Source organism: Lactuca saligna, chromosome 2 (genome assembly GCF_052625555.1).
Source record: "Lactuca saligna cultivar CGN05327 chromosome 2, ASM5262555v1, whole genome shotgun sequence".
NCBI lineage: Eukaryota > Viridiplantae > Streptophyta > Magnoliopsida > Asterales > Asteraceae > Lactuca > Lactuca saligna.
This window is the reverse complement of record NC_136418.1, coordinates 169350414-169361395: the sequence shown is the minus strand read 5'-3', so window position 1 is coordinate 169361395 and position 10982 is coordinate 169350414. Positions and strand designations below refer to the sequence as shown.

At 34.3% G+C, this 10982-nt stretch overlaps 1 protein-coding gene across 1 annotated transcript; it reads right to left on the bottom strand.

The window, feature by feature from the left end:
- Window positions 1-4596: 4596 nt before the first annotated feature.
- LOC145032707 (2,3-bisphosphoglycerate-independent phosphoglycerate mutase) lies at window positions 4597-5521 on the bottom strand. Its single transcript, XM_078981614.1, has 2 exons — window positions 5312-5521; window positions 4597-5013 (listed from the first exon to the last, which is right to left on the bottom strand). Exons 1-2 carry the CDS (start codon window positions 5460-5462, stop codon window positions 4748-4750), a joined length of 417 nt encoding a protein of 138 aa, XP_078837740.1. The 5' UTR covers window positions 5463-5521; the 3' UTR covers window positions 4597-4747.
- Between the last annotated feature and the right edge of the window lie 5461 nt (window positions 5522-10982).

Genomic DNA, 10982 nt, shown 5'->3' with positions numbered 1-10982 from the left:
TGTTGGTTTAGAACTATTGCTTATTCAAATGTTTGCAAATGTTATACTTGGGACAAGTAGCTAAGAGTCTTCATCAAATATTGGATAACTAGAATACATTTTAATGAATAATCCCCTCTCTTGTTTAACAAGCCTTGTTTTGTAGCTTCAAATTATAGATTGAACAGACGATGGAAATTTACTAATGCAGTGTAGATTAGTTCCTTCTAGATATATATTCTCTATAAACCCATGGATAAAACAATTCCATAAAGTCATGGGATTCTTCACCTAACAGTGGATAGGAAAGGGGGCGATGAGAGTGAGAGTGAGAAAAAGACGGGGATGATGGGGGTGGTGGTGGTTTTGATTGTTTGGAGGATTGTTTAGGGTTAGTAGTAGGCAGAGTGTGTTTGGAAAAAGGTGGAGGAGTGGTGGAAACGGAGGAGCTAAGCATGAGAAGAGTGGTGGTGCTTCTCATCTCCCGGCTAACTGGCCGAGCTGATTTGTTCGGTTTTCACTTTTCAGTTGTTTGGTTGGGGGGAATATTGTATTTGAAAGGGAGAGGGATGATACTTATTTTTATTTTTATTATTTTGCAAAAAAAAATTGTATATATAAAATTTTGAACATTTCCAGCTTTAAATTTTGTAATGTCAGACTTATTATTTTAATTTTCATGGGATAAAAATTGTTTTATTGACCGAGAAAAACAATTTAATTGTTCTTTTATAAGAATTCGAGTTTTTTTTTCTTGTGTCATTAGTTTTGTTGACGTTCCTACTAATAATTTTGGACCTTTAAAAAAGCTAAAAGAAAACATCAAAGACTATCATACCAACAATCTTGGATCAAATGTGCTTTATAAAAAAATATATGTTAAGCATTGAGACTTCACCGGAACTCCATGCCGGTTAAAATGCATAAAATGGTCTCATGACTGTTCAACGACCCATTTTTTTAAGAAAAAAAAAAACTTTTTTAGCTATAAATACGTACCAATCTATTTCTCTTTTTTACACCATTCTCTTCTTTCTCTTTCTATTTTCACGGCTACAAAAATGGATCAAACATAATCATCCATCCAACAAACCCATATTCACACCCAAATACCATAAGACTTGCTCAATACGAGTCTTATTTTAATTTACTTTAACACCCAAGGATCATGGCAATTGCTATACCGACAAAAATATTTCAACCTTACCTCACCCCCAAAAGGAATGCGAAGCCCATGGCAGAAATAGATAGAAATTCAAGGAGTATATGGTAGTGCAACAAGAGAAAAATACACTAAGACTTGAGTACTTAAAAATTCTTTGACTAAAATAAGGTTTGAGTGGGAACGATGAGGGCGAGAAGAAGCACTCCAACAACAACAAGAACTCCTCAATAACTTGCCGATTCTAAGGATGAGCACCGAAATTTTGGTGCTTGATGATATTGAAGTTTTTCTGACGTTGAAGGAAAAGATTCGAGAAGAAATTACGGATAAACTTTAGATTAGTTTTCATTGTATGATTTTTATTTATCGTAATGTTTTTTTTAGTACTTTTCAGTTAAAATGTAAGGCTTATGTTTAAATCTTACGTTTTATAACGTTATTTTTTATTTATTAAAGACGAAAAAAAACTAAAAAAATGTGACATAAAAATAAAAATGGTGTGGTGTGTGGTGATCATTTTTTTTAGTAAAAATGAAGTGTAGATAATGACATGGCAGGTGATGTGTCAAAAAAAAATGATGTGGAGGGAGTGATTCATACCACCAATCTAATCCATTAGGGCTTATATATATATATATATATATATATATATATATATATATATATATATACACACACACACACACACACACATTATAGCCCCACCTAAGCTTAGGTACTAAACCTCTTGAAAATACATTGTTTTACTATATAAAGATAACGGTTAATGGATTCACGATTAATACTTCAAGATGTAAATTTAAGATCGACACAATATGGTTTAGGGTTTAGGTTTAGGGTTTAGGCTTAGGGTTTAGGGTTTAGGGTTTAGGGTTTAGAATTTAAGGTTTAGGGTTTAGGGTTTATGGTTTAGGTTTAGGGTTTAGGGATTAGGGTTTAGGGTTTAGTAATGTTCACTTCGGTGAAGTAATAAACGATAATGGAGGAAAGAAAACAAAGATGGTAAAACGATAATGAAAGAAAGAAATGTTATGGAGGATGATATATTTACCAAGTGAAACCAAACCGAGTATATTTAGCAAGTTAAAACGACATATTTTAGAGGTTTAGTACCTAAGCTTAGGTGGGGCTATAATGTATATTCCCTGTCCCCATATATATATATATATATATATATATATATATATATATATATATATATATATATATATATAAATATATATATATATATATATATATATATATGTGGTCCATTAGCATGGCCTAGACAACTCTGGCGCTCCCTTGTCAGCCTCCCTGGGGGCTCTCCTGCTGGTTTCTATGACTAAGTCCAATCCAATGTCATTGGCCTCATACCAATAACATCGAAATGGGGGGACTTGTTGATATATGGTCCATTAGCATGGCCTAAACCGCTCTAGTGTGCCAGCCCTGCCTGGTACGCTCCCGCCAACCCAGCCTGGCGCTCGATAGCCTGGCTCTCCCTTGCCAGCCTCATTGGGGACTTTCCTGTCGGCCCGACCTAACGCTCTCTTACCAGCATTTCCTGATGCGCGCCCGCCAACCTTGCCTGGTGTGCGCTCGCCATCCCCGCCCGGCGCCTCCAGGCGGCCTCGCCTAGCTCCTTGCTAGCTGGGCCTGAATTGGGTTGGCCCAAGGCCTGACCTAATTCCCCTTGACCTAATTGTCCCCTATATAATGAATAGTATATCCTCCATGGAGAAGGACATTTCCCTGGACTCTTCCCTAAGTGGTTTAACCACCACTAACCTTCCCTTTGGCTTAGCCGCCACACCATACTCCGGTCGGGTGGCTCAACCATCACCCGCCATCGTCGGCCACCATACACCACCACCAGCACTAGGATGGTTCTCTCTAGTTAAAGGGAACCGTCTCAGATCTTCCAGATGATCTAACTTGACTGTCGGAGTCCGCTCCCTGGGCATAGTCCCTGGGCGGCTCTATTGGGCTTATCTGTTGTGACCTCGCAGATCCATCTCCGGCGCAGAAGCACTTCCTCAGTGTAGGTGGTCGGAGCCGATGTCGCATCAATATATATATATATATATATATATATATATATATATATATATATATATATATATATATATATATATATATATTGAAGTTTGTGTGATTTGAGCAAAACCCAAACCGGAAACCAAAAAACGATACAATTGAAACCCCGATAAAAATCGACAAAGCGATTTTACATTTTTAGAAACAATCGATATTATTGGTTTGGTTCAGTTTTGTATTATAAACCCACCCAACAAAACTAAACCGACCCATGATGTTAAAACCCAATAAAAAACAGGCTCATCATACATATTACTTAAAATTTATTAAATTTTAAATATTAATAATATTTCCTATACAATGTTTAAGAAAAATGAAAATACTCTAAAGTGGTTATTACTTATTAGTTAATAGTTATTTTAGTATTTGAAATATAAAATTGGATTCAAAGCCGTTTATACCTTATAGCAATGAGCTTTCAATGGGTTTAAACCAGAAAATCCTAAAAGCTATGAACCCCCAAACCCACGGATGGAAACTAAAAACTCAAAACCAACCCATACAAAAGCCGACCCCACTCCCCCTTAAAAAAAAAAAAAAGTTTTAAAGCGGATAAAAATCTTCTACGATTTGGGTTCGGTTTTAACCAAAAACTTACCTAAACCGACTCATATTCATCCCCACTAACATAAATCCCGAGTGATTACATATATATGTTGTTTTAAAGCTACAAACATCTTTGGACTTGTCTTTTTGATAATTTATTTCAAACTCTAAATATGTCATTCGGAATTAAGTCAGCTACAACCTGGAGGCGTTTTTTCTTCAATTGTCATATATACATACACTACATCAATCTATCCTCAGCATTTGGTGATTCTATCACTTTCTTATACGACGAGAAATCGTTGAATTTTTGTAATTTCGTTACAGTTTATACAATGATCATTCACATTAGAATATAAACGTGACAATCATTAATATTCATTATTACTATGAGAAGAGCTATAGTATACAATGGAATTATAATATCTTAATGATTTGTCATTGTATATCATGATCATTCTCATGTAAATGAATAATTAACATCAACGACAATCATGTGATCATTCAACCGCAAACGAACATAAATGCTTTATTATCTAGGTACAACTATATCATTATTGATTTCATACACTTCTTTTAATACAAACTATGGAGCAACGAGCATGCTTATTAATTGTTCATAACACACATACACATTAGATGATAATGATATTTGTTTTTATATAACTTTTTGAGATGAGTAGTTAAACAAAAATCATAAATCACATCATCTAAATAGTCCACGTCAACCCGCCACATATATGTGCACAATTGCAAAAGTTGATTACTCTCGTAGGTTTGTAGTGTAAATACTAAATAAATTCAAATGATTACTGAAAGAGCGGAAATCGATCAATTACATATACATATTTCATGAACTTTCAACTTTAGACATTCCACCAGAGTATTCTCCATGAGAACAGACATGAGTTATGTACAGCATCAGATCTTTCTCCTATGAATCTAGAAGGCTGAATGCTTAAAAGAGTATGTATTTAACTACTTGATGGGAAAAAGAATGGTGTACACAAGAAGAAAGGTTACAATGACAATTGCACCCCCAAGGGTGAAACCTGGACTAGTCCATAGATTTAAATTTGATCTTTCTGCCCTCTTAATGGGATCGACTTCCTCAGACAATGGGTAATCGGATCGCTTAGGGTTCCAGCTTACATACTTATTTGGGGTAAACTGTGAAAACAAGCTCTTTTTCCCTTGCTTTTTGAAACTTGACCATGCCTTATCCCAATCTGTTGACGATTTGTCTGTACATGATGTGCATAAACAGAATCAACACCATTGGCACAATCATGAATCATCGCTGCCTAACGCTCCAATTACTAGATTAATCAATGAATTCTTAGTGATTTTGGACTTATGAACTGATTCTGTAAGGTATATCTCTACAATTTCATTTCACTCACAGCAATCAGCTCCCCTAATCCAAGTAAGATCTTATGAACTCCGAGAACAGAGCAATCAAATCATGATCATGTAACAAGCAATACACAAATTAACAGCGACGAATCATAAAGGTACACTAATAGTTCCGGATTCTAATACCTTTGCCGTTGTTGTTCCGATCGTCGCCATTTTGAGGAGACGGTGGCCTCCGAGGAGGAGGATCTCGGCTGGAACAATAACAGGGCTTCGGAGGTTTTTGATTTCTCCACGATGACGTGAGGCTCCCGATGCTCATCGCTCGAATATCCATTTTTTTCAGATTCTCAAATTTCAACCACAGAAGAACGCAAGCTTTTCAAAATCTGTTTTTTGTTTGTATGTACTATGAACGAGGGTGGATGTAAGGGGTACATTGGTCATTTAGCAATAGTTTTTTCTTAAAGGGCTAACTACATTAAATGATTAAACACAGTTAAGCCCAACTTGTTCCCAAAAAGCCCAAGTTTGATCATAAAGTTATTTTATTTTAACACAAAATCTTTAACAGGCTCTTTTTTATTTTATTTTTATTATTATTACTTTTTAGTTTTGTAATTGTTACTCAAGTGGAAGCAATGTTGTTGGACTTGCTAATTAAAGTAAAGCTCATGACAAAGGCACAAAAGAAAAGTATGTAACCTTTTCTTTTGTATTTTATTCATGTCTTAACAACTTTGTACATTAAATGTATAATTGTATGCTATGTACATTAAATATTAAACACGATTAAGCACAATTTGTTCCCAAAAAGCCCAGGTTTGATCATAAAGTTATTTAAGACGAAAATTTTCCACCACCCTAATAAAAATACAACATCTAGCTAATTTTCTTTTATTCATGCCTTAACAATATAATACAAGTACTTAAGTACAAGATATACTAAGGATACTATGAAAGTTGTTAAGGAATGAACATCTACCTAAGTTGGTAAATAAAATATATTTTTTTGTATTCATGCCTCAACAACTTTTATAGAATACTTATGCAACTTGTACTTTTTGATGTCTAATATACTATCCATCGTATTCCACTTCCATTTCATGCTTTATGGATTGTACAATAATTAACATTCTTATACTAAGGTGTTGTTTGTTTTCTCATACTAAGGTGTTGTTTGTTTTTTCGAAGCGAAAATTCATGAAGTCTGCAGACCACCTTTGCAATCCTCTGTAGCAGAAGAAGTGGAACAAACGGCTGCAGTATAATAAGAAACATGTTTGTTTTTTAACATCTGCAGACTGCTGCAGTAAACTAAAATTTAAATAAACTAATTTTATAAACTGAAAATAGTTCTCAACACTGAAATTTAATAATTCTAATCTTAAAACATTGAAATAATAATAACAAGAACATGTAAAGAAAACAAAAATATAAAACTTTTTTTTTTAAAAAAAAAACTTAAAAAAATGTAAAAGAAGCTAATAGTTTTATTCTAGAAAAAAAAACTAATTTTAAAAAACATTAAAAAGAAAATAATAAAAAAATTAAAAAAATATTGCAAACGTTGTCTACAAAGTTCGTAAAAAGTTACACATGTTAAAAAAAATATAACTGAAATTGAAAATATTATTAATAAAACGGTAAAAAAAAATAAGTTAAAAAAAATCGTGGAAATTATAAAAATAAATTGTATCATATCCGTAAATAAAAATTAAGAAAATCAAAGTTTAAAAAAAATTAAAAAAAAAGTTATACAAAAATTCTTAAAAAAACACTTAGAAAAAATGAAAGCTGAAGAGGTTAAAAGAGGCAAGTCAAGTGCTGCGCCACGCAGCACACGCGCAGATGTTTTGTAGTCTGAAGTATTCCAAAAAACAAACTAATGCGATAGGGAAAGTGTTGCGCGTGTGCTGTGTCGCGCAACAATAAGTGGTTTGAACATGTTTTTATAGAAAAACAAACACCACCTAAGTACGTGTAATCTTTGAGGGCTTTCTTACCTTTACGCACATAGTACAGATCAAATAAGCTTTATAACAGAAGTTGAATATGTTATAACTCACCCTTCCTTAAAAAGATGTTAAACTCATAATTTCTTCGTAATCGACTAAATGTGTGTATATATATTCTTCATTTTGTCTTTTGCGTATGCTTTACAATTTGGTCCAACATAGTGTTTTCACTTGAGCAAAACTAGTTCTATTTCCTTTTACTGGAATAATTTTTGTTTGGCTCAATAGTTGCTTTTGGTTCCCCGACAATCTCATTTCGTCCCTTCCACATTTAATTTCGTCCAAGTAATTACTTCATCATGTTTTACAAATGCATATTTTACGACCATAAATGTGGCATATTTTCTAAATCAAAAACTCAAAGTTCGACAAACATAAAATTGAGCTTTAACATGTACCTTATAAGGTGCTCTATTTTCAAGTCATCAAGTTTGAAAGACAAATACAAGGTTCAGAAGACATTAAAGAGATTGTGTTTTGAAGGAGTTTGTTTAGGAATAGTTTTCCTTGTTATCTGTTATTAGACTTGATTTAGTCTCCTTATCATTGTTTCCTTATCTTTTTATTTTCTTGTTCCCAAAGTCTAGGGCCGACCCGTTGATTTTGAAGGCCCTGTGCGACGAGAAAAAATGGATCATATATATATATATATATATATATATATATATATATATATATATATATATATATATTACAAAAATAAATTTAAAAAGTGAATTGTCATAATGGAAAATTAAAAATAATTTAATCAATAGAAAAAAGATATTTACAAATTTATAAACTGATTTAATAAACAAAATTGCAAGAGAGGGTAAATTGTAAAGCATGAAGCATAAATGAAGGGGTAAAAGTTTAACTTGGAGTATAATCCGTTTATTTAATTAAGCATTAATTATGATATGATGTAAATTTATAAAAGTTGAGGGTGGATTGTAAAACATTGATTATAAATGAGCGAAGGGAATTGTAGATTTATAAAAGGTATAAAAAATTAACGTGCACCTGAATCGAACTACAGTTTACTTTAAATCATTGCGGCGCTTTAGCCAGCTCACCAAATCGTTCATACAATTATAATTTTATAAAACTATATATATATATATATATATATATATATATATATATATATATATATATATATATATATATATATATCCTTAAATAGATAATCCGGCTAAAAATCGGACCCTATTTTTTTCGGGGCCCTGTGCAACCGCACACCTTGCACTCCCTTAGGGCCGGCCTGCCAAAGTCATATCCTTGTATAAATATGAAGCCAATTTTTTCAATAATATGAAGGACCAGGAAGCAATTCTTCCTGTTAACCTGTAACGCCCGTGTTTCTAGGCTTGCCATTTTTAGCAATGTAATAATCTAGGTTAACCTTGTAACTCAACTTGAAATAATAAGAATGTATTATTTGTGAATTATGTGAATTATGTGATTTATGTGTTTATTTTCTTGATTTTTATAATTTAATGAATTAAGAATAAAATAAGTGTCAAAATTAAAGTGTGAGATACACTCGATATCTTTGCATAAAGTTGTAGTGGTTGAAACAAGGATTCCGGAGATATAAGGAATGCCAAAATCCGAGTTATAACGAAGAAGTTATGATCTGTCGAAGTTTCGAGACAGAACCGGTACGACGCCGAGTGACGTAAAATATGAATTTAAGATAGAGCGATATTTAGCCTTAGCGATCTAAACGAAAGTCGTAGATTTCGTTAAACCGAGAGCGTGCATAAAAGGAACGCCCAAATCTGACTTCGTATGAGGAAGTTATGATTTTTCTAAGTTTCGACTTAGCAGTATGCAGCCCGAATACTCGATTTGAGATCGAGCGGTTTTTAGCCGAAACAATCTAAATGAGAATCGAAGATCTCATTGTTAGTAGCGAAACGATGAAAAGTTAGGCGAGAACGGACGTCAGACGAAGAAGTTATGAATTTATAACGAAGTTTTTCTGTCCCGGCCTTCTAAAAATAAATAATAAAAATAAAAGTCAAAATTAGCCAATGGAGTCTAAATGAAAGTTGTAGAGTACGGTCTGAACTTCGCGTGGATATAAAGAACGTCGAAAACGGAGCTCGTATGCGAAAGTTACGCAATTTAGAAGATTGACAAGTCAATTACGCCCCGCGTAATTTGAGTACGCCCCGCGTACTCAGTCGGATGCAACTTGTCTGACCAATACTTGAGTGCCACCAGTCGACGCACGCAGTGACGTCAAAGTATGCCCCGCGTAACCCGAGTACGCCCCGCGTAACTTGAGATTACGCCCCGCGTAATTTCAGACCCTCAGCCTATAAATAGAACTCGAATTCAGCCATTTTCTCTTGTTCAAACTCTTCCCTCTCTCTAAGTTTTGCCTTGTTTTGCGTGCCGTTTATACCCCGAAGCCTCGGTAATATTCCCGAGCCCCGAAGCAAGATCCGAAGCCCCGAGAATCCCGAAGAGCGTTATTCCCGAGCCGAAACGCTGCCCGCGAGGAGCCCGGTTTTGTGAAGATCTTCCAGATCTACGGAGAAACACCTCTTCTGCAAGCCGTAGTGCTGCCCGATCATCTTCTGATCAAGTGAGTGTGTAGTTACTTTCATTCCAACACAATATTATGAAGTATTTTATAAAATACGTGCTATGTGTATATATTTTGTTGTTATATATGTGAATGTATACCCACTCTCTTCTATCTTATAGATCTGATTATTTCTCTATGAAATACGTGTTATGTGTGTGTGCCTCATCTGTTATGTGAAAAATGTTTTGATTGAGCATGCTATACAGGTTTTGAAACTACGTATAAAAATGTATATTTTATCTACTAATATGTTGGGTAGAATATGGGTAGATAGTTGGTGTGTAATAAACAGATGAGAGGCCTCGATGTTGTTTTGATCCAGTCATCTAGCGGAATTTAGATGACGACCACGGACTTTTCTAGACAGTCCAGTGGAACGCTAGCAGGCTCATAACCTGTAGGTGTTAATGAACTTGGGTGTTCATTCGCTGTATTTCATCCCCCCCATGGTTGCCTTATTTGACTTATATTGCTGAGGAACCCCCGAAGCATGTGTAGTCGCTCCGATGAAATATTCTTAAACTAGGTCCCTTGTGTTAGTTATTTTAGGGACATAAAGTGAGAATAACGGGAATGGATAATTGGGTTATTGTTGGTTGATAATAATTAATTTAATTATTTATTGTGGGTTGAAAACCCTATATGCTCACCAGGCTCCCAAGCCTGACCCACTCAGTTGATTTATTTTACAGGAAGTGGCGCAAGAACTTAAGATGGGCGAACATCAAGTTGTTTTGTTTACAAGTCTGTATATGTATATATTTGTTGAAAGACTTGTAATGATATCGTTTATGCTTTATGATCTGTATCGGAACATGACATCCCGACTTTTGATTATGAAATGAAATCATATTTCTTTATGAAATGTTTTGATAAATATCTATTTTATCATGTTTTGTTTTTGGGAACAAATTCCGCATCTCTTTTAAAATTCAAAGGATTTACTCTGAAAATTATTTTAAAAAGCATAAATGAAATCGGTCTTTTCTGGCCGAGATTTTGGGGATGTCACATAACCCAATTCTGTTTTCTTTATAGTATCAGAGCGGGTCTCTTGATCCGTTTGGAAAACTCTGAAACACCATGACCGGACCTGTTGTCGTTACTGATGTAGGTTCATCCACCAATCCATCCAACGATCCCAACTCTGCATTCTATATTCACCCAAACGATTATCTTCGTCAACTCCATGTCAACGAAACCCTAAACGATGTCAACTATGCTGATTGGTCTCGTGAAATCAATGACTTTATATTCG